Below are 24252 nucleotides of genomic sequence, written 5' to 3'. Positions count from 1 at the left end.
CTCTTAACAACTGAAATCCGACCTCCCGTCGCAGAGTTTCGTGGGAGATACGTACGAAACAGAAAGTCCCTAGATGACGCAGCGTGAGCAGCGACACCCGGCGGCGGAGCGAATCAGAGCGAACTCGGTCGGGCGTGTGCGGTACGGAGGCGCGCTAAGAAGGGCGCATGCTGGGACGTGTCACGGGCACGCGTGTGTCACGATCGCCCATATATTGCTGTCGCGAGTGGCCAGAAGGCGCCGAGGCGGGGCGCAAGGAGGGCGGCGTACCGAGGCTTGGGTGAGCAGACAGGCGCGTAGGACGGGCCAGCTCACGGTGGCGTTTCCGCAGCGAGCCACGGTATCGTGTCCCATGCTCTCGGCTCGACGCGTGTAGCTCGCGTTCGGAGGGTGGCTTTCTCTGGTCGACGGTCACGCGTCGCGGTGACAGCGAGGAGTGGCCGCAGAGAACGCGAAACGGCGCGATTTAACCGCGTGTACGGGGCAAGTGCGATGAATTATTACGGGGTTTAGTCGATAGGCGTAGCACGAAGGGGGAATCCCGCGTGACGCAGCATCGTCAGGCGGTGAACGTAAAACGTCGGGATAAGAACGGGCTGCTGTGCTGCTGCTGCTCACGGCGGCGGTGGCAGTGCTAGTGGTCGAACCGTGGCGTTGGTGGTTCCTTCCTGTCGCGGTGGTGTGGTGACCGTTGGTAGTCGAGGATCGCATCGTGGTGGTGGTGGTGGTGCTGTCGGAGTAGTGCTGCGCCTCGTTCGACGACGGTGGCGAGGGAAAGAAGGAAAAGTGGTCCTCGGGGTTACGAGGCCAGAGGAGAAAGTGGGTGTTGCCGGAGCGACAACGGGAGGATCGTCCGGGGTCCTCGACGCCAGGACTCGGGGAACGGAGGAATCGGTTTAGGATGCCCGTCGTTCGAGAGCCGCCTGATCCTCGTTGATCGTGTGCCTCGTGAGTACACGGCTGTTCCGCAGGACCATACGACTCTTCCGGTCTCTATTCCCTTCCGTTCCTAGCCTCGTGCAGCGTTCTTGGCATCCCTGGCGCGAATTCGCGCAAGGTACGATGTAATTCGACGGCTGCGGAGGAAATAGAGGTCGGATGCAAATTACGAGCGTGGACGAGGCGGTGCGCGATGGGCACGGTAATTGGGACGAGGGGACGCTGGCTCGGTGGGCGCGGAGGAGAGGATGCGTTGGATAACTTCCCCTTTCGCATCCTCTTCCTCGTTTGCGCCCTCCTCGCGGCCCCGGAGTTTCCTTGTTTCTCGCCTCTCGCGCGTTTTCGTTCTTTTTCCTTTTTTTTCCAACCGCCCCCTCCCCCTCTCTCTTAGCGGGCGCTGGTAAACAGGAGTCACCGGCGCGTGAGCTGCACGAGCGTAGGCAAAACTCTGCTTCGACGGTCGAGTTTTTCGACGTAACGAGGGGCCGGCGGTGTTATCGCGCGCGACGATGACTCCCCCGTATCCTTTCCGTCTCTCTCTCTCGCTCGCTCTGTCCCGGCCCTTCCCACCGTCCGGATAACAGCGGTACACGCGAATACCAGAAATAATACTCGAGGCTCTCTCGGAGACCGGCCGACGAGGGAACATCCCTCCGCCCCGTTCTTCGCCCGGCGGTGCGCACTGGCCTCGATTAGTTCTCGCTTAGAGAGAGAGTTGTGACCGGATTATTCTTTTTTTTTTTCCTTCCCTTTTTTTCTCTCAGGGGTGGCGCGAGGGGGGCCTGGGCGGAAGGGGTGCGCTAACGACGTCACCGTGTCGAGTGAGTCACGGCTTCTAAATTGATCCCCCACCATCGTTGGCTCTTCCTCCTCTCGCTCTCGTGTCCCCCTCGCTTCCTACTCCACCTATTTCTGCTTTTTCTCTCTTCCTTTCACGTTCACCCCCTCCCCTCCTCCTGCTCTCTCTCTCGCACTTTCTATCTCGTTTTCCGTCATCTCCATCAACGAAGCTCGTCGCGTTGATTCAATTCCCGCGATGCAACGTGCCATCCCCGATCCACGGGACCGGGGGAAATATGCTCCTGGACAGGGCAAACGATCGTAGACGAGGTCGTTCCACGGGGCGACTCCGGCTTCCGACTTTACGGAACGGTCGTTCAATAATTTCGCAAGGTTACCAGGCCCGTCGATATCGCCGGTTGCGCTGTTTCGCAAGAATGATCGATCTTCGCGATTCCTGCTTACGGTCACTCGCGTCGGGGATAATGCCATCGACGACGACGCGTACGCTCTCCACGGTGTTATTCGATGCGGCTTCCCGGTTCAGGGACCGAGATAAGATTATGCACGGATGATTGCACCGCGATGCGTACCGTGCGTCGTTATCGAACAGGAAGATTGATCCGTACCGCTTCGAGGGCTTCGACATAAAAACTATTGGAAAAGGTAGGGCTATGGGACGTGTGATTCGAATGAAACGACAATAATTACTAATCGAATGTACTTTTTATTAAATGATATGTAGAAGATAATATCTAAGAGTTCAGTTCTGTTCTCTGAGAGATCTGTTGGAAGACTGTGACTTCACCCGCAGAAGAAAGGCGAGAGTGAAGCGCAGTTCGCCCTAGCGACGAACTCTTATCTTTGTATAATAAACACTCCATATAACAAAACTCCAGACATAAACAATCGTCACTGGAGATGATTTTTGTAACAACGTGAGACGGTTAGGAAATCCAACAAAAACCACGTCCCGAATTTACCGTTTTAGGTACCAAACGGGGGTCGTTGCCCACTTGATACCGGAAATCACGCCAATTATTACAATCGTTTAAATCGGTCATCTTTGGCCGGTGATTCTGTCCATCGTGTCTTTTATCGAACGTAAATTGTAATTAAGAGGAAGAGTTCCGGGTCGTCGACCCCTCGGTAAACTAGAGAGAGTGGAGCAAGTGCCTCACAGTGTCTATTTTAGTGGACAAATTCAATTACAGGATGCTTGGAACGTGTTCCAGCTGGTTAAAAAATACCATGAACGGGAACTGAGACACATTAACGACGGGGCATTTTTATTAAAACTTTCCTATACGATTTTAATGATATAGAATTCGTTCATCACGTGTTTTTGTAATTAATCCCTTGACGTACAATTTAATGTAATTTTTCTGTACTATTTAATTTTGTTTAAATTTGTTCGTAAAAGGAACGACCACGAAAAAGAATTCGAGCAATTCGAGCTCGTCCATTACGTCGTTGCATGTCCATCGTATCCGTTTCTGTATACCGCATATCTGATTTGATAAATTTCTAATTTGTTCGTTAAGTGTGTCGGGGTTTATTATTTCGTATCCTGACCTCATCAACAAAAATTACATTCGAGTAACTTCTATTAAAACACATTCCTCGGGTGCAAAGGGTTGACGTGGAAACAGAGATTTCGTGTTCCGTTCCCAAAGAGCACGCAATGGCGCGAACGCCGGGCGTTCGACTAATTAATTTCAAAGTGGACGTGCACCGACGTTCTTTTGTCGCTAATTCGGCGGAGTTCCCCGTTCCAGGCCGTCGATTTCACGCGTCAAACTCGCCGAGCGATAATAACACGGCGACCCTCGGTTGGTCCCGCGAGAACGCTCGATCTGTCGGCTCAAAAGTTGCTCCACATTCCGGGTGACCTTTTCCAGGGCCGACGCAGAAAATGTCAGGGTGCCTGTCCCGTTTCCCTGCCAGCCGTCGATCCATGCAATTCTCGCCGATCGACGATCTCCCCGCGTCCGATCCGCGGATAGAAACCGCGACGACAAACCGACTCCGTAATGGACAGGGACTGTTCATCCCGACGGGAGACGCTAATAAAGCTCTCCGGGTAAAAAATAAAGAACGCGGACGAAGGGAGGAGACGTTAAGCCCCGATAATGGATTCTTATGTTCGTTCGAGCGTTTCACGACGGTTCCGTGATATTCATTTCGCCATATTGTTAACGAGTTCTAGCGGGTGCTTCCGTCGCGGCAACACGCCCCGCGTGTTCCGGGGCAAGAAACTTTCCATTCCTTAATGAGAAAACAGACTGGCATCCGGGACGAGCCGGAAGAAACGGGGGAGGGTCGCATTAAATGCAACGCCCAAGGATCCTCGTCCGATGGACAATCTCCGATTTTTATGAAACCTCGGTGTACAGATATTGTCGAACGTCGAACGCTTATTTCTTTTTTTTTTCTTTATCGACTCCGTGTCGCGATCGCGAACTATCCTTAAAGCTCCAACAATGTCGCTGCTTAATAAAAGGTACGCGATCGGTTGCCCGATATAGCTACGCCAGTTTCTACCGTTATCGCGGTCACCGCGCACCGGAGCTGTTCTACTCCGTTCGGGGGAAAAACCGAGTACTCGAATATTCGCACCGAGCCAAGTGCTCGAACGATTTCAAGTATCCAGAACGCTTCCGATGCTTCGAATTTGTTACTCGAACCGGCGAGTACTCGACTCGGTTCGACGAACGTTTCACAGCTGGGAACTATTGGCCGTCGAAATTTGTCAAATTAACGGCGAAAATACGATTTAACCTGAAGTTCAACGAGAGAACCAGCTAGAGGGAAAATTTTAATAGGGGATTCTGGGAGATAAAATAAGTCGAAAATCAAAAATACTAATTTGTTGGTTGAGGCTTCGTTAAAAAGTTATTAACGTGTAAAGTTACGTTTGTAGAACAGCAATCAGCGATAGTGTGTCGACAGGGGGAGGTGCACAAATTTTTCGACGAAAATGAAAAGGTTCAAATCGTTCTGGAAAAATTATTTTTACTTGTGGGGGCTCACTACAATCATTTTTGGTGAATACACATATCCTCGAAATCCTATCCACTTTCGAGAAAAAAATTCAGTAGGTGCCCAAATTTTTCGACGAAATTGAAGACTTTCCAATCGTTCTGGAAAAATTATTTTTAGTTGTGCGGGCCCACTACAATCATTTTTGGTGAATAGACATACCTTTGAAATCTTACGCACTTTCGAGAAAAAAATTCGAGTAGGTGGAGAAATTTTTCGGCGAAAAAAAAAATTTCAAATCATTCTGAAAAAATTACTTCCGCTTGGGGGAGTCGATTATAATCATTTTTGGTGAATACACATACCCCCGAAATCCTACGCACTTTCGAGACAAAAATTCCTTACCGGCAATATGTCTGACCAAAACACTTATTCTACTTATCCTACTGAACTTTCGTGCGTATCTTTAAAATATCATAACTTCTGAACGGATCGGAGGATTCTAATAATTCAAAGTGCAAACAACGCGTATTTTAGTGAAGAATATGTAGTAATTCTAAGAACATTCAAAAAGTTTTTTCTTAACCCCATAAATTGGGGAAACCCTACACAAAAGTGGTCCAACCACTGGCGACGTTTTTTCTAAAAACAGTGCCTTTTTTCTCTCTTCTTCAGTTGTCGACTTGTCGGTGAAAGATAAAGGCGACTCCCAGGCTCGACGGTACCGCTGTGTCTATAAATTCTTGTCGAATTTCGTCTCCGCTGTACAAGAGATTTACGAAGGCATCCTTGACGCCTGAAACTTTCGGAAACCGTAAACTAAAGTGTAATATTTCGATCTCGCCAAGGTAGGAGGCCTCCTTTAAGTCAGAGCTTTTCTTTCGCGCACCCTACTTTACATCGATCGTGGAAGTCTCTTCGCGTGTCGATCGCCTCGTCCCGCGACGGTCTCGCGCTCGGATTCTCGGTTCACGGTGTCGCATAAATCCGCGTACTTTGATGCTGAAGGAGGTAGGGGGGGGGGAGGAGGGGGTGGAGATCGTGCTCTTATCCAAATTGAAACCTTAGCACGTAGGCGAACAGCCCGATCGGGTACGGTCATTTTCCACTTCGATCGGGCCGCGTGGTCAGTGAACCGGCGCGTGCACGCGCAGAGAGAAGAAGGGTACACGCGCGTGTGTTGTTCGATTTCGATCGAAGGGCGAGGTCGTCTCTGATGAATCCCGATGAATAATCCAAGGCGACGCCGGTCGGGGAATGGCCGATGCCAACGGGGGGTTCGTGCTCGGGCACTGCAGAACCGTGTTACAGCTTTTCATCCCCCACAGGAAATTTCATCAATTTTCCTCGGAAATTTTAACTCGATTTCACCCTTAACCGGTTTAACTTTTTTAATTTCCTGTCCGCGCCTCGACCTCCATTTTTGGACCATCGTCGGAGAGCATAGTAATTTTTCGAAACTTCGGATCAGTGTCACGGTCTCTGCACTCTTATTTTTTTAATTATCTAACGCGTTCACTGTCCGGTCTCTTAGCGGCGTATCAAAAACCGTGGCGCTGTGACCCGTATACGGGTCGTAGACAGTGAACGCGTTGGATCCATACTACAAAATACTGCCGTTGTTACGAAGTGTTCGAAGCATTCGTTATCGCATCACACAATTTCCCAACAACTTTCCCCAGCCCTCTCGATATTAAATTCCCGCCAGTGAGACAACGCGATTAAATTCATTGTCGCGAGTTTCGTACCCAAGAATGGAATTTCTCGCGCCTCCGACGTCGACGGGAAAACGAACCTGGATCGTTTAATTACGGGGAGATGGAGAGTGGATTTTTTTTTAGAAAACTCTAGTGCGTCTTACCCGGAGAGCACCCAACGCCATTGACGTTGAAACGCACTCGAAACCAAAAAAAAAGCTCACGCGGGCGTCGTCGAGATCGCGAAGAATTTTTGTATCACGCCTAAACTAAATAAAAACCACGATCGTCGTTGGTGGTGAATAATGTTTTAAACTGGTTTCCCTTGCATCCTACCTGTGGTAATCATTTTTACACGACCTCGAGATTTTCAAACTTTTCATTTCATATTTTCATATTTTTTAATGGAAAACTGTTCGAACTTAGGGCTGAATAACTATAAACGTCTTTGTTGGTTCTTATTTAAGAATGTACTAATGATCCTGGACGATGATTGTAAGAAGTTTCATAGGTTCGATGATGCAATTTATTGTCCGACGCGATAGCTAGGACGTTGGATCCAGAACTTATGGTCGAAAATTGGGCAAAGTTTGACTGTTTGACGGTACGCGATAAATTCTTGGCTCTTCGAGGTCCGTTGATTAGACGACGAGTGCCGTGGATGTTTGGCTCGACCCCGGCGATTCCGCGCGGATCCATCTCGAGACGCGTGCGGAACACGTCGATCGAAACTGGGTTATCGGTCGCGCGTTGTATCGATTTCGCGATAAGTCGTTGGAGCGACAGACGAGATTTGTGGTACAGGGTGTGCCACAACATGTATCAAGTCCCGTCACAAGTTATGATAACGATAATAATAATAACGAACTCTCTCTCCGTGTCACTATCTGTGCCAAGTCGGTCATAGGTTCAAACTCCATTAAAAAGACATTCTTCTCGGTATGAAAACACGTAAATCGATATTAATCTATAGACCCAATTGTTTTTTGACATTTATCGAAAATTTTAATCCTCAAAAAACTATGGAATGTGCTTAATATGAGATACGAGTTATTATATTCAGGGGTTGAGAGAACCCTCTACGAAGCTCCCGTTTCTTCAATTCTATTAATAAAAATATGAATTTGTATAATTATCAGCATCGATCAAAAATATGTAAAATAAATTCAGTATTGTTTTTTTCAATTTGAAGCATCTTAAATTAACGTGAATGGACTTGGGCACCTTCAAATTTTATAATGAATCTGGTTGTTAATTTTGAAAGTGGCCCAGCTCCATTCTTGATAAGAAAACGCATATTATTCACTTAATAATTGCCACTATTTTAATAGGAACTATAAACTTAACACCCTTGGATACACTTAAGCAGTATGACTCATTAGTATCCTGTACGTATATTTTTAAATTCATTGAAACGCGAATCCTTAAATATCTCGATTTGAAGATAAATGGACTTAGGCCACTTTCAAAATAAACGGCTCAAATTTGTACGGGGTTTGAATATTTGTTTATCGGATTGAAAATCGATGAGACGCAATGAGATTCGTCGCGACGAATTCGTTCCTTGCTTCAGGCCTTCGCCCCTGTATTGCCAATTTGAATTTCGCCGAGTAATTTGTTCGACTCCTACGGGTTCCCGATCCAAGAGCGTATTATGAATTTACAGCCAGCTAGACCAGTTATAGGAACAAACTTGAATTTCCGCGAACTCCGAAGGGTTCGTTTCTATACCTGAGGGTGGCCATTAGTCGAGGGCTGTGCCCCTTTTCTCTAAACCGTACGCACCCAAACCATTATAGTGACCTTTCCAACCCGAAGTATTTGCATATCAACCAATCCCAGAGTTTCCCATCGGCGGCACGTTCATCCCCACTCTTAATAGAAATAAGAGTCGACCAGCAACTCCATTCGAAAACCGATGTCAGTCATAAGGAAATCGTCCACCGGTACAAACACGCTTCTCCCCCAAACATTTTTATTCATATTTTTTAATTTATTCTTTTTTGGGGAATATTACTATCATTCGACTGCGTGTGTGTGTGTGTGTGTGTGTGTTTATTGTTTAAATCCAGTGTTCTCCACGATGAGGAATAGCATCGAGGTAATGTACAAAATGGCGGATAACTTCTATTTTCACTGATACATTAACACCAGATTTACGGACATTGATCGCACGTATATTTATTGACATCTTTACAATACGATTTTTTTTTTTTAATTAGAATATGTATTCTAATCAAATTCAACATAAGTTGTTAAAAAATAATATTTACGCGTTCTGCAATTTTAAATATGGAATCGAACATCCGTAAAATTGACGGCTTCCGTAAATCTAGTGTTAATTATCGAAATTCGACCCAAATTACTATTTTGGCTTCTGACAAAAATTATAACAAGATGCAAATTAACCCTTTGCACACCATTGGCGCCACTATAGCGACAAACATACTACGTACCATAGCTCTAGATTCATTCAGGAAATAATTTAATATTTTTGTGGAGGACACATCGCAACATTGCAATTGGTGTTGCTAATTCTTGCAAAGGGTTAAAATGTAATTTTCAATAAAACACGTCATGTGACTTGGAATCATTTCGAAATGTTTCCCTGATTCTCTCGTAAATCAAAACTAGTCTTTTACCATGGAATGCGGCACTTCGTAAATGTCGTGTTCCTTTCAATTTACCTCCGCTTTAATGACGAAACGCGTCGACTATGTTGTTAATTGGTCGAGCAGCGATTTCTCGTAAAGCCATAACTGCCGACGGGTGGCAGGGTTTCTATAATTAATTGCCAGATTATCCGTGGGGGCGATAAAAGGTACGCTGGACGATTTCGTTATCGTCTTGTTGATCGCGCGTCGGTTGGAAAAAGACCCACGCAATCGGCGCGTCTGCACGCTGGTCTATGTCGTTATCACTATCAATAGCCTCCGATAGGGTTTCGCGGGGGACAGGGGTTGCAGATCGAGCCACGTAGGTGTGGTGTGTGTGTGTGTGTGCACGCGCGTTGCAATAAACCACGCTTTATCGCCTTACGGTTGAAACTTCTCGAGCACGCTCGCGTGGCTGTTGAACCACACAGATTCATTGGCTCCGTACCGCGGCTAGAAAATAGCGTGGACACGTGTTTGCCTTTGTAGGCGTGCAAAAGCGTTGTCTGGACGCGACTTCGTTGCCACACGTGTCGATGGAATCACGGTCCGTTGTTCCCGTCACTCTCGTATCGGCGTTGCAGCGCCAGGGATGCATACAGGATACTCCAAAAACGAACATTCGTTATTTACTCCCAGCTTATTCGCAAATATGTCATTTACATACAAATGTATGCATTTGTATGTTGCTTTATATATTATTTTAGACGAAGTCGAATTAAAAGAAAACAATTATTTTTCAATATTTCGTGCATCGACTTCGTTCTCAAGGACTGAAATAGTGGCGAGCTGATAAACGAGTCAACTGTCATTAGGGCAGATAAACCGCGTTTTATCTAGCGCTGCAAAGATAGCTTATTAAATTACGTTTACGTATCATTATTAACCATTAGAACACGATAACAGTATTTTTATCTCTTGCAAAACCAGGAATTTATAAACTTCGCCTGGATTTTCGATGCAAGAAGAGACGCGGAAGAACAGCTTTTATAAAAAAAAAATTGCACGTGTTCCCGCCTCGATCGATCAACTAAAATTGGAACTTCGACTTCGCGAGCATCGATATCCGATTCGCAGATTTAACGTACAGAGGTTTGTACTGCACTCTGAGCGAAATGAAAAAAATTCACGATACTAGTATCTCTTTAATCGTAATGGTTCGCCTCGATTCGACCAGATACTGTCACCGCCCTTATCGCGATCGGGCGCGTCATTCACTAAACACTCGTCAGCGTTGCTAATCCACGATTGTTGGAGCGCGATAAAAAATTTGCTCCATTAAGAGCCTCGACGCTGTCGGGAACATCAAAGGGAAACGTTTATCACGCCCAACCTGGCATCCTCGTATTTACGCTGTCGTAATTATCTTCGAAATTTTGTAACCAGGAAACTATCCCAGACATTTCCTTCAAAAATCGTTTGTACAATAATAATTATACAGGGTGTAAACGATAACTTTGGCAAAAATCATAGGGTAAGTAGAGGTCCCATAGGCAAGTATTTTGAGCATGGGAACCCGTGTCCGGAAATGCACCAGCAAAGAATTACGGCGATCTTTAATTTTGGTCTTTCGCGCCTGATGGGTAGGCAAACTTTTTTTAGTTTATTCTTTCTTGACCATGATTTCATTAAATGTTTACGTTGTTCATCGTAAAACTTTCAATGTTTGTCATCTTTGTCACCTACACGACTGGCCCACCTCAAAAGAAACAGTTTCCAGTAGGATGGGTTTTCTATCCATCAGGCGCTAAAGACCGAAGTTAAAGATCGCCGTAATTTTTTACTGGTGCATTTCCGGACACGGGTTCCCATGCTGAAAATACTTGCCTATGGGGCCTCTACTTACCCTATGATTTTTACCAAAGTTATCGTTTACACCCTGCAGAACCGAAGAAGATACCAGGTTTCTAGCTAGCAATTCCAACGATTAAGCAGCTCGTATTCCCCGTAGGAATGCAATGATCGACCAGACAAAATTTCATCCGGATCGGTGAAAAATTGAAAGAGTTATAAGGGAATCACAAACACACGGACATCGAGTTTTCTGTAAATTCTAACCATGCGATCGTATAACTACAATGGGTACGAAATGGTTAACGAAACGTTGGCAATTTTTAATAAATTGTATCACGCTGTAGCCGGTGGAACGTTTGAAACACGACGGAGTTTGTTTCACTCGATAATTCGAGTCGACGCGGAGGTTTTTCCACGCGTGGGCGGATATTTGCGAGCGACGCGTACGGTTCGCCGGTGTTTATCGACTTTGGGAACTCAGTCGATGAATCACCGGGTCTGGTGGTCGAGATGCAGACCCCGGCTAGAGATAAGAAATACTTTCCCTTCGTCTCTAGGTGGATAGGACGCGTGTCGACGCGCCCCTTCGTCGGATGGGAGCGTCTAGACGTCTGACCAAATACGAGCGCTTCTCCTGGCAAGAGGTGGAGCCGAACCGGCAGCCAGGCGGACAGTGACGAGACGCTTAAAAGATAATTCCCGGCTAGTTTGATGAACCCTGCGGGGCAACAAATCTTTCTCCTTTGAAAGAAAAGACCCGGTCCGGGATCAAAGGCCTATCCGTGACGCGAAACTATCGCCAAAGTAAACGTCGCGGTGGTTGACCATTTAACGTTGTCGCTGAAACTTATCCGTGCAGGGGCTACCCTGAATCAAACTTCTTCGATCTCTTTGTTCCTTCTCGATACCCCGCGCGATTTGTTTTCACAGCAAACATCGACTTTAATTTCTTAAATTAAATCGCCCACCGACCTCTTCTGCGAAACGTTGCATGGAAAAAAGGGGGGGCGTTAGATTTTCTTTTTTTTTAAATCACCGGTTATACGGAGGGGAAATGGCTAGAAAAGGGACGTTGGCGACTCGAGGAATGGGGGAAAAAGGCCCGCGTATCGTTGAATTTAATTACTCGAACCGCGTCCCTCCCACGCTATTAAAACGCGAACGCGTGTCGCCGTTCCTAACGAAGGCAATTCAAACGACGTTCGTTTCGTCTTTATTCCTTTGCGACATGCAAATCCTCGAAAATGACCCCGAAAGCCGCGCCTGGCTGCAACGGGCGAATAGACGCGTCTCAATGCGCCCCCGGGTAAAAATAAAAATTCGATAAGACGAAAACGAACGCGTCCGGCCTCCTCTAGAACCGGAAACGTGTCGTAAGTTCAAAGGTTCCGTTTTTTCTTTATATCATTGCAATTTATCGCGAATAAAAAATCCGAGTCCTCTTCGATGTAAGTGTTTATAAATTGTGTAAATTCCAGTGGTAATGATTTCATAAAATTTTGTGCAAATATTCTGGTTAAAATATTCAGTTTATTCTCTGGGTTTTGTGATTGATTTACCATTTCTGATATTTCGATATACTCCACGATTCTTCGAAAGGACATTAAAATAGGACGCTGAGAGAGTCCTTACGTTCTGAAATAGATCGAGTCGTTCCAAGCAGCGACGCAGCTCCGTTCTTGGACGCCGTGGGTCCATGTTGGTTCTAATATAACTTTACAAACGTAAGTTCAAAGGTGGCCCGGGGTTATTTTCCCAGAGGCGCGCGCGGTCAGAAATGGCGGCTCGCGGAATCGCGGTCGCGTGTCGCGCGGCTGATTAAACGAACGAGCGTTTTCCTTCCGGCAAAGGTCAGAGGTTAAAAGTTCGGGGAAACGACCGAGAGGGGGTCAAAGACGTTAACTATTGAGCGGCATTGTGCCGCGGCGCGAGAGTGGCGGAAGGGGGTCGAAAGGTGGCCCGATCCTTTCGTGTTACGACAAACTCGTTCGAAACTCGTCGTCGACGGTTCACACGGCGCCGCGGATGTTATTCGATCCGTGTTCCAGGCGAACGAATTTCCCGTAGAAAACGAAACAACGAGATTTAAACGACCCGTTTACTTTACACGCCCTTTGGCGTGTCGCGGCCGCCATGGCTATTCGTGGCGAATCGTTTTTTTTTTCTTTTTGTTATAAATTACGTCAGCACTCAAGCTCGAGCTAATTCGACGACTAGGATACGAGACGTGAAATACGAGACTCAAATCGTCTAAATTCCATTCGAGATTGAGTCTTTTTTTTAATGCAGTTTCAATGATTTAGAGTAATTTCTGTATTATACGACGCAAAGGTTTCTTTATCAAACACAAACAAAGTTTGAAAATATTATTTTGTTGATTGGAAAAGAAGGCAAATAATTTTGCAGTTCGATGAAATAACGACTGTTTCGATTCACACAAAAAATCCGTGGGACGAACGCTATCGAAACGTGTAGTTCGGCGAACCTGCATTGTTTCATTGAAATCCGATAGGGAAACATCGAAACGATAAAAAAATCAGTGAACTCATAAAAGGATCGGGAACGTGAATTATTGAACAGATACGTTATTCGAACGGATGGGGAATTTAAATGGAGCCCGCGTAAGTTGAATTGCAGATGGGGGGGAAAAACCGTTGAAAGCCGACGAAGCAATCATAAACCGTGCAACGCTCGGTCATAAATATTCTTTACATTATTAACCGTCGATAGAAAGAGAAAGAGAGAGAGAGGCTCGATACAATCGTTAACCGCCTTGGCGAAATCGGAAAATTATAGGAAATGAATTATCGCATTTCCATTCCTCTTCTAACCCCTGATCGAGAGAACGGGGAGGGCCCGTCGAACAGACAGACGGGCGGCAGGCATTAAATTAATCGACGCTTGTTACTTATATCTCTCGAGCGAATTGGAATATTTTAAACGCCCGCCGGAGAAGATTGCGGCCCGTTCGCCCGCGAAGGAAGATAAATATTCTACGAAGGGAAAGCAATTAATTTCCCCTGGAACGGCGGGGAACATCTTTTGTTCCGTTTTCGAGGGAAAATTTAGCGGACGGGAATCCCTACCAGAGCGCGAAGACGAAAGTAAAACGAACGAGCCACGTTCCGCGATATCACCGTTAATGCAATTCCTGGTGGAATGGCTTTGATTTGCCCGGGTAATAAACTATTATAAATAAAACGACTTACGCGGTATTTTAGACGCAAATTTGAAGCGTCGGTCACCGGTGACCACCGATGACAGTAATGTTAAACGTCTCGTTGAGAGAAAAATACCATGAAAGATAGAAATATTCGATAATAAAACGATGTATCCGCTATTTTGGAAGCATTTCCTTATCGTGAACGGTTCTAGAAATAAATTTAAAGCGTCGGTCACCGGTGACCACCGATGACAGTGATGTTAAACATCTCGTTGAGAGCAAAATACTGTGAAAAATAGAAATATTCGATAATAAAACGGTGTACCCGTTATTTAACAAGCATTTCCTCATCGTGAATGGTTCTAGAAATAAATTTAAAGCGCCGGTCACCGGTGACCACCGATGACAGTAACGTTAAACGTCTCGTTGAGGGAAAAATACCGTGAAAAATAGAAATATTCGATACCAGAACGATGCACTCATTATTTAACAAACACTTCCCGATTATTAACAATTTAAGAAATAAATTTAGAGCGTCGGTCACCGGTGACCGTCGACGACAGTCGCGTTGAAGGCTCGCTCTGTGCACGATGCTAAATTGTGACGATTTTCCGGTAAACCCAGATTATCAGGGCGATCGAGAGGACTCCGTTTAGTCGACCTTGAACGACCTTGGGGGTTTATTTACGACGTAATCGCCGATAACGTCGCGAGCGTGCGACTTAGGGGTGACAAGGCTAAACGGTCTCGTTAGGGAGGGTAGGGAAAAGGGGGTGAGGATTCAAATTTCGTATCGATCACCGTTTCGTTTTGGGGTGGATTTTCGTGGACACGACGAAGGGGGGTCGACAGCCCCCCGATCGACGACCTTCGTTTCTATTCGCGGGGCCCGAACGATCCGCGGGCGCCTGAAATATTTGCGATTCCGTGTCGCACGGCAACGGGGGGAACCGGAGCTCCGGTTACTCGTGCACTCGGGTTTGTTTTATTTCCGTCGACGCCGGAGAATTTCCGTCGATTATGCCCGGAGAATTCCCCAACCGAGAAACGAACGTTACGAAACCAGCAGCTATTATCTCCAAGGGTTGTTTGCTTTTCTCTCGACCATACTGTGGTCCTCGTATTTCTTAATTTCATTACTGTTATTAGAACAAATCCACACTGGGGCACGAGAGAAAAAATGCAGGGTCCCCCCATTGGGGAAAAAAAATTTATTTAAATTTCAATCCCTGTGTTATATTATTAATTTTTCTCAGGTGATTTTTACCACGTATTTAAAATGTTTTTGTAGTACAGAATATGATTTTTTTTATGTTGGTGATACTGTAAGAGGCAGTCCATTTCTTTCACAATTAGAAACGGGAGTCTCTGTTACCCCATTCAACAGAAATATATTGAAATCAGAGATCCTTTTTTACGAACGCCATAAAACAGATCGAGTGAATATTTGGATTAGGGTATCGATCGCGAGTGGGAATGGATTCTTGGGACGCGAACATTTTCGCTGCGAGGAGAGGAACGAGTCAATCTTGAAAAGAGGGTCGCGCCAAGCAAACAGTCTTGAAAGGAGCCTTGAAAAGTGAATCGTAGCGAGTCGGGAGTCGCGTGAAAAGTTAAATAAACATTAGAGCGAACTCGAGTACAGAGGATCGAGCGTAGAATTCCTCCCCAGACTCGTTCTAACGAAATTCAAACCTGGATCGTTGCTCGGTAGAAAATTATTTCCAAGTATTGTTTCGATTTTATTTAAAATTGTTGAAACGAGTTTGCCGTCTCTATCTCGAGCCGCCTTTGTTAATAATAAATTACCACCCGCGAACCTCACTCGGTGACCTACAGATTTCTATTCTCGGTTGTAGGTTTGACATTTTTATCTAGGATTTCACACTTTCAGAACTTTCTATCGACTCTCGTAACTGGAACTTACGTCGACTTATACTTAGAACAAGAGTTCTTCCTCGAACTCCGTGAACCCTTCAAGTTCCGTCGATGGCGTTTCGCGACGCCACCGCGAAAAGTTACCTGAAATTTTTTCGATAGTTCGTGGTCGCCATTTTTACAAAATGGAGTCCCGCGCTCCAGTGTCATCGTAGCCTCGTAAAAGAGACAAAATAATGATCCGGTGTTGTTCGAGGTCATTCAAGGCCATTTTGCCAATTAATGCTGCGCATACCGAGTGGGTTGCCCTCAAACCAGAACCTCGAAACGACTTCCTTCGCGCTGGATAACAAACGTTGACTTGATACTTCAAATAAAAACAAGAGAAATTCCGTGTAATTTCGTTTCTCGAAACGAGCATTAAACGTATAAAATAAAATTATTTTTTGCACCGAGGAGTGATCTTATTTACGAATTCGACCGAGTATACGTACGAGTGGCCCGTGCTTGAATTTTTTATTCGCGATGTAAAATCAAATCCTGGAGTAGCGGTTGAATTATTGAGGAGGAAGGCAAGGAAAGGATAAAAGCCCCTAACCCGGGAAGCGTTGGTCGCGGATAGAATGTTCGCGGCGCACGGGAAAAAGGGTACACGTGCATAAAACAACTCGATCGCACCAATAGGACGCGCGTGCACGGATGCTTCGAAAAATACCATGCGAGATTTATTTATAGCCGTTCATACTTAATTTAACCGGGCCTCCTGCGACAGGGAAAACGTCGGAGGCGATAAAAAAAGGTCGTAGAAACCCGTTACTGCGGTTATTCCCGGCCTCCGGTACGCTGGCCGCCATTGTGTCTAACCGCATCGGTGCACCGAACACGCTACGGAATTACGCTGCTCGTAACTATCGCGGAATATCGTGTTTTCGGGCTCATAATCGAGCAGGGCCGCGATCGTTACCTAAATAATAATTTTAAACGATAAACAAAGCATGCTCGTTGCTTCGAAAACAATGAGATTCAAATATCTGAAAACAGCTGTTTCATTGCGGCGCGAAAATTCGAAATATTCGTTGTACTCATAGTATTTGTGACAACTGTAACATTTACGTAACTGTTTACAAGCGTCGAGGTACATTTATTTTAAACGTTTTAAAAAAAGGGGGGAAGTTTGGTTAAGAAAGAGGACCAAGTTATTTTAAGTGCGTAGCGACAATTCGGGTTACGAAACTATTATCGGTGATGCAAAATAGAATTTTAAATTGCAGAATTCTCTTGGGATCGAGGTTGATATTTTTGGGCATAGCGAAACTCGAATATAAATATTTAATATTTCCGATGCAGAAGTTTGTTTCTTCTTGGATTCATACATCGTAAACAAATGAAGCTCGCGCCCACAGATGATCCTGTTATACGCCTGGTGAGGTGTACGAAGATTTGTATACTTCGTAATACCACCACGGAAGTCTATTTTAAACCGCTGGATATTAAATGGCGCAAATTATTCGATGAATCGGACTGGAATAGACAGCGGATCGACTAGGTTTAATTTTAAGGCTACGAATATAGTGTCCCACTTCGTCTCGAGGATCAAGAAAAATTGATGTTACAAATTCTACCCGGGTAACTGACCTAGTAATCGTACATACGTGTCAGAGTGATCGGCCAATTGGCAAAGTTTCTTCTCAATATTAAGTGAACAGGATATATTTGGATACAATACAATATTACTAACTCCATACATTTAACGTTATCTGCTATTGAACTTGAGTTATTTGCCAAACCATAATTTCTCCCTAAGATCATCTTGGTGTTCTCTAAAATAGTTTAACTCCACCAAATCGAATACAGAAACGAAAGATAACAACGAGACGTTCGAGTGGGTATTCGAGGGGCAGAGAATAATATTTTCCCCAGACCACTCGATCGTCGGATCAGTTTTCCTCCGCGAGGCGACCGCAAGCCAAACAAACAAACTTTCCATCGACCATGGTGCTCGCGAACTATCTGTTGAGGCAATCTCGTTTGGAGAATCCGTGCGGTTTCCCGTCTTTCTAATTTCGTCGTCCTCGCGCGGATTCCGTTTCGGCCATAGTTGTCCGCCCTCGTGTCCGCGTTCCCCCTGGAATCGCAGGCACACTCTCCGTTCCCGCGAATTCCGGTGCCCAAAGGCCCGGGTTCCTCTCGCGAATTTTCATCGGTAACGAACGTTTCCCCGTCTCAAACCGCTTGGCAATGGTATTTCTAGAACCGAGGCCGACGCACCGTGGCCCAGTTTAGCCCGACGCTGGTCGTTTCTGGCCTACATCGACCGTCGTGTACTTGCGCGCGATACGATACGAGGCCGTGAAAACCGTTCTCCCGCCGCCAGTGTAGCGGGGAACGAGTATCTGCTCGTGACCCGAGATAATGCACTGAATGGCGGATCACGTGGATTAGGTCGATGAAGAACCGAATTAATCGCGCGTGAACCGACGCGACACGTGGACATCGTTGTTTCGATACGCGTTACGCCAATGGTAGGCACGATTGCCGCGACGAGAGCCTGGATTCCATGAATATCGAGCGCCGCGCGAAGGAGTCCTCGATGGATCCGTCCGCATCGGAGCCTGAGGAATTGCAATTCGACTAAATTTAACACCTTTCGTTAACATAAACGCGTTGAAGAATGTTGAATTTCAAAATTATCTCCAGTGACGACTGTTTTACAACCTATAGCCCCACTGTTCCAACAAAGAACTGCTCTGCTCGAGTATAAAAATATTGAAAGCGTTGGGGAACGGATGCTCGTCGAAATTGGTACCTAGCAACCTCTTTTTTCGCGGGTAAATTTCGTAGGAGAGCCATTAGAGGTGGCGGATTGGCTCCGGGAGGCGCGCGTAATAATAACAACGAGGATAATGGAGAGTTCTCGTCCCCGACAAAGCGATTCAAATGCACTTTGCGCGAGACGCGTCCGTGACACGGTGCTCGTCTGTCTGGCGGGCTCGTCCGACAGGCGACGAAACCAGATTACGCGAGCGGCTCCGGACAAAGTGGTCAAAGACGCCGAGCGTCGGCAGCCGGGGGCCTGCTGGGCTTCCATTCCGCTCGTGGCCGCTCGACGGCACGCGCCGGACGAGAGAGCTTGTCCTCCTCGTCACCCGCTGACGCCTCTTCTCTTTTTTTCAACGCCCCCGCCTCGTTCTCACCCTCTCGTGCGCGCTCGGTGCGTGGGCCAGGTCGTTGATCTTTGCCCGAGGAACCGTGCACGCGGCCTTCGCGCGTCCTTGACAGTGGCGAGCAGAGGCTTTCAGCCTAACAAGGGGAAGACACGGCTGACATACCCACCCGATTCTTCCCCAGCCCCTACGCGACTACGTTCCTCCTCAATTTTTACATTTTTTCCATTCTACGCCTATGGACTACGGTAATATTTCCAATTAAGCGATAGTATCGGTAAGAGTTTGTCCACGCGTGGTCCAGTACTGTCACTATGAAGAATCTCTCTGCTTTTATTCAGTAATTCCCCATATATTCTACGCCTATGGATCACGGTAATTTTACTAATTAACAACAGTGTATCTCGGTGATACTCTTTCTACACTTGGTCTAACGTTGTCACGATGAAGAATCACTCGGTAATCTCAGATATTCTACGTCTATGGATTGTGGTAATCTTTCTAATCGACAGGAATCACGAAAAAGAATCCCTCTATTCCCATTTAACAATCCCGTACACTCTACGCCAATGGATTGCAGTCTTTCCAACCGAAGGCAGCATATACATCAGACTTAATAGTCCCCATTACTCGACCTCAATGCAAATTACAAAACGCCTCGACGATCCCACTGAATGCATACAAGAATTTTAGGACGTGAACCTGATTTGGGACATCCTCATAGTAGCTCTGTATCAGCTTCCCGTTCGAAGATCGTCGAACGAAATGTATTTTCCGTCCCCAATTTCCACGCAAATGCCTTGAGAAAGGTACAGTTTTATCGCACGCTTTGGTTAAGTCATCCGGTAAAAAGGGATATTTGACTCGACGAAAGCGAAAGGAAGCTCATTAAGATTCTGCTTTCGCTATCTTCCGTTACGCACGTTATAAATATGAAACGAATCAAAGCAGTCGATCATATCGAGGGCGGGACGAGTGGCACAGAGCGGCGGTTCTACATGCGAAAACAAGTCGTAAAGAACGAGGAACACGTTCTAGTTCGAGGCTTCGTTTTCGAGGTAATTGAATTCGAAAGTTTGTCGGGCGCGCGTGCGATCGAGTACGACTTGGCGGTCGCGTCTGACCATTAATCATTCTTTCTACTTGTCGTACTCCACTTGCGCGCGTTCCCTGTTCGCGGTGTCGATTCTCTCGGAAAACTAAAAGATATTATTTCATTCTGCTGTCTATTTTCACGCGTATAATCGTTCCAAAAAATATTTCTATGTGACTTATAAATACTAGGGGTAAACGTCATCGGCTTTAAAGCTTCGCTTTTAATCATGTTCCATCCCCAAGAATCGTCTCGCCATTGCTCGAATTACTGTTGGAGAGCGGACAATGCCCTTTCTGGAAGATTCAATCGCGATCCCTCGGCGGGGGGCTCAAAGTTGCACTGTTTCCGACCATAAAACAAACGCGAATAAGGGATTCGAGCGCACGCGCGCCTCTTGAGCCGCTCCTTTCCCCCGTAAAGAAACGCGCTCGGCGAGTTCTCAAAGTTTCCAGCTTTTAAACACGGCAATGATCTCTCCTCAAGAAGAAAAGCCGTGTCGCGAGTGGTCGCCAACGATCGTTAAAAAAAACTTTGGCACTGAAGTAGACTCCGGGGCCTGTTTGTCGCGGGAAAGAGAAGAGAAAACTCGCCCCGTACCGAGGCCGGTGCGCACAATACATCTTTATCCACTCCTGCTTCGCCGGAAGTTGAAGCACCTTTTCGACGCGATTCAACGTTTCCGCCGCGATGGAAGCCTCCATCGAAGCGAGCGAAAATTTTCACGAACCTAAACATAACTTACAGCGACCACCGCGAGACTCTGGAACGCATCTTGAGAGACGGGGACACGAGATTTCAGCATTCTTAAACCGAGGAAGTGTACAGAGGGAAAACGAGAGAAATTTGAAACAGTACTGTTTCGAAAATTCATGTTTAATTGGAACATGGTCTTTTGTATCTTGAGAGGCAGGGGCACGAAATCTGATTCCTCTTAGATCGGGGAAGCGTTTAGAGAAAACTTGAGGAAACAGTGTTGTTTCGAAAATCGATGTTTAACCCAGAACCTGAGCTTATGCATCTTGAAAGACAGGGACACGAAACTCGATAGTTTTTAGACAATATGTTGACTTGTGATTCTGAAAGAAAGGGCGATGAAAATTTTTTAACGTATTTTTGGTTGGGTTTCAGGGTGGTTGAGACGCTGAGGGGGTGGTGCAGGATGGCAGAGACGAGGGGAGAAGCACGGGCAGACCCTGAACAGTGTTCGCGCGTGAATCGTCGCGGACGAAGCTGGTCTTGGTGCGATTAGAGGAGCTCCCGAAGGCGGACGAGAGGGGGAGGGCGGGCTCCCGGAATCGCGGGGATCGAGATGAGCGATCTACAGGCCACTCTCGAGTTCTCCCTCGAGCTTTGCAAGTTTTACAATGTCGACCTGTTCCAGCGCGGGTAAGCGGATCCGGCTTTCACGCTCGCGGTGAACCCGCACGGCCTCGTAATTGCGACGGCTTAGCCCGGGCTCATCGACGATTTCCAATTTCGCAGGTATTACCAGATTCGAACCGCCCTCAGAGTGTCGCCGAAACTCCACGTCAAGGTGGAGGTTAACCAGCTGCGGAACCGTGAGTACACTCTTCCCTGGGGATTTCGCCCCGTCATCGTCTGGCGCCTCGATACCCGATATTCAGGCCTTCGGAAATCCTCCACATTTTTGGAACTACGAAACCCGAAAAATATTTCATTTCGGATCGTTTGTGGCGCGATCGAGAAATGTTTGCACCCTTTTCAACGCTTTGGAACCAAAACAAGTACAAATTATAATTCGTTGCAGTTTACGAACGTCCAAAATCACTATCGAAATATCTCGAAGGCGTTAATTACTCGACGACGAGAATTTCAAACACCTTTTATACTCGAAAGCTAACGATGCAACGCTCGAACGATCCGTAACTTCCGTGACTCGTAATTTATCCATGGACCTCGTAAATCCGACGATCTTCGGTTCGCGATGGAAAAAACGAGTGAAAAACAGAGGGGGCGTGGGTGTAAGTGTTCCGCGAATTACGTCCGCCTCGGCGGAGCTGCGACGCGTGTCCAGCGATTCAGGGAAGTTTCCGGTTTGCTCTGGAAAGGGTGAAAACTTTTCGGTACGTTGCACTCTCGTCTCGCCGGAGAAAACTCCGGCAGAATTCACTTACCGGCTCTCGGTTAGACAACGGCGAACTAGTTCGAACCGAGCCGCACTCGGTCGCCGATAGCGTTCAAAAGTTCGAGCATTGTGTACGCCAGACACGACCGACTCCGCGAGCACAAGAGCCGTCGACGGGAACGCCGGACGCCCACTGAAATGGAACCGATCCCTGATCGCGAAAAACGATACTCGAAACCAGAAATTTTCGTGTCGAATCGTCCAAACCGGAGACGGCGACTCCAACGCAAATGTGACGCTCACGTAGGGTTTCGCATTTTCGAACGAGTTCCCGAGACTTCGATACATCCGAGAATCTCGGTTCTTACGAGATTTTGCGAGATTTCCGTGTGGAAACGTTGTTGACTCATTAGAGATTCTAAAATTGCTGTATATGGATCTTAAAATCAAAGAATCTCGGTTCTTACGAGATTTCTGCGTGGGAACATTGTCGACTCATTAGGGGTGTTCTTAGGCGCCATTTCAAAATCAAAAATAATATATTAGACGGTAGATAAGAGTCTATTTTTGAAGGATATACGTATTCAATACCGCCCATGTTCCTAGTATTTCTGTTGATCTCGTTCAGATACAATTTAGCAGAGCACATCTCGGATGTAAATAAAAAACTCGTACGTATTGAAACTCTCTGTTCCCAACGCAACTTTCGACCACGGATCCTGCCTTGTTCCGAACAAGATTTTCGGAGGAAGGAATTATCCCAATTCGCGTCGGCGTAACCGTCTCTGGAACTCGTCAGAGATTTCGCGATCCTCGCGCGCCCTCGAGACGGTGGTGTTTGATGTATCCCAGCCCAAGGAGTTATCCAACCAGACGAGCATCAGGCTTCCACTCAAATCAGACGCAAACCCACGTACCACTTTTCCCCGGTTTCCCCCGGCAGCCCTCTCCTCTTGCGCTTATGAAGCACCGAAATCCAGAAGACGCGAACCCGAGTCCATTGTTCCAGACTCGTTGGAGGCGCCCGGGACGAGCAAGCGCTTTCAGATCCTCTACAGAAATGAGGAGGTGACACTCGGCACCTCGGTCCTATTCCGGGCGCACGTGCTCGTGCACAGTCACAAGATCGAGGAGGTGCTCTCCCGCACCCACTTCAATCTCGGCGTCGAGTTATGGTTCAGCGAGCCGACGCAGCCTGAGAACATGGCCTGCGTCTCGTCTAGGTGAGCGTCTTCGTCCGCCGGATGGCTGGGCTTCCACGATACCAGAGATATTGCGGTTTCGATGATCCGCACAGCGTCACGCGAGGTCCGTGGGAGAGTTCTGATCGCTTCGTGCAACCTATCACGGGCGTTGAAACGGTTCGATGATTTTGGAACGACCGATTTTTACCCCGTATTTGCGTAGAGGTCGATGACTTGTGTGGGGTCCTCTCGATGAGGTGGAAAAGGAAAGGGGAGGAGGGCGTTTCGTCAGTAAAGCATCCTAGCTGACTCTGCCTTAGATGAAGGGATGTTCAATGGTCAGTTGAGGAGTGTATATATGTATAGGAATTGGTGGTCGATCTCTCACTCTGGTGGCGAGCACACTTGCAAGCTTCAGAATGAAAAACTTACGTTACTGACTTTGAAAAATTGGTAATATCGAGGGACCAACCCCCATACCGTGTGGTCCAAATGAAATATATTTTTTAAAAAAAATGAAAATTTTGTTTCAAATAGACAATATTACTCCTTCGTTACTTAAATATGAAAGATACCAGTCTAACCCCACTCTCGATCTCAAATATTCTATGAGTGATCGTTATAATTTGTTAAAAAATTGTTCGTAACTGTGCGTGGATTCCTATGGTCGAAACTCTTTTCTATGATTTTTATAATATTAGGAACGTAGTTCGAGCAGTACTTTGCCTCCGCATTATTCGAAAGATACTAAAGGGGTTGTTGAATCGTTCGATGCTGATGATGCAGTGGCAATTATATCAGCACGGTATGAACTCTGGCATGAACTGCTTATTCA

General features: G+C 46.5%; 1 protein-coding gene across 2 annotated transcripts in view; it reads left to right on the top strand.

The window, feature by feature from the left end:
• The first annotated feature begins 359 nt into the window (after nt 1-359).
• Nucleotides 360-24252, top strand: part of LOC122402022 — a 32764-nt gene continuing 8871 nt past the window's right edge. For both annotated transcript variants that reach the window (XM_043404523.1, XM_043404522.1), the window contains exons 1-4: nt 360-948; nt 21276-21533; nt 21630-21706; nt 23243-23456. In XM_043404523.1, coding sequence (XP_043260458.1) covers nt 21457-21533; nt 21630-21706; nt 23243-23456 — 368 coding nt within the window. In that variant the 5' untranslated portion in view covers nt 360-948; nt 21276-21456. The remainder of the gene's footprint in view (nt 949-21275; nt 21534-21629; nt 21707-23242; nt 23457-24252) is intronic.

This window comes from Colletes gigas, unplaced genomic scaffold (assembly GCF_013123115.1).
Source record: "Colletes gigas isolate AHSC1104 unplaced genomic scaffold, ASM1312311v1 Colletes_gigas_Sc00031, whole genome shotgun sequence".
NCBI lineage: Eukaryota > Metazoa > Arthropoda > Insecta > Hymenoptera > Colletidae > Colletes > Colletes gigas.
Note: the sequence above shows the minus strand (reverse complement) of the source record. Positions and strands in the feature narration are given on the sequence as shown.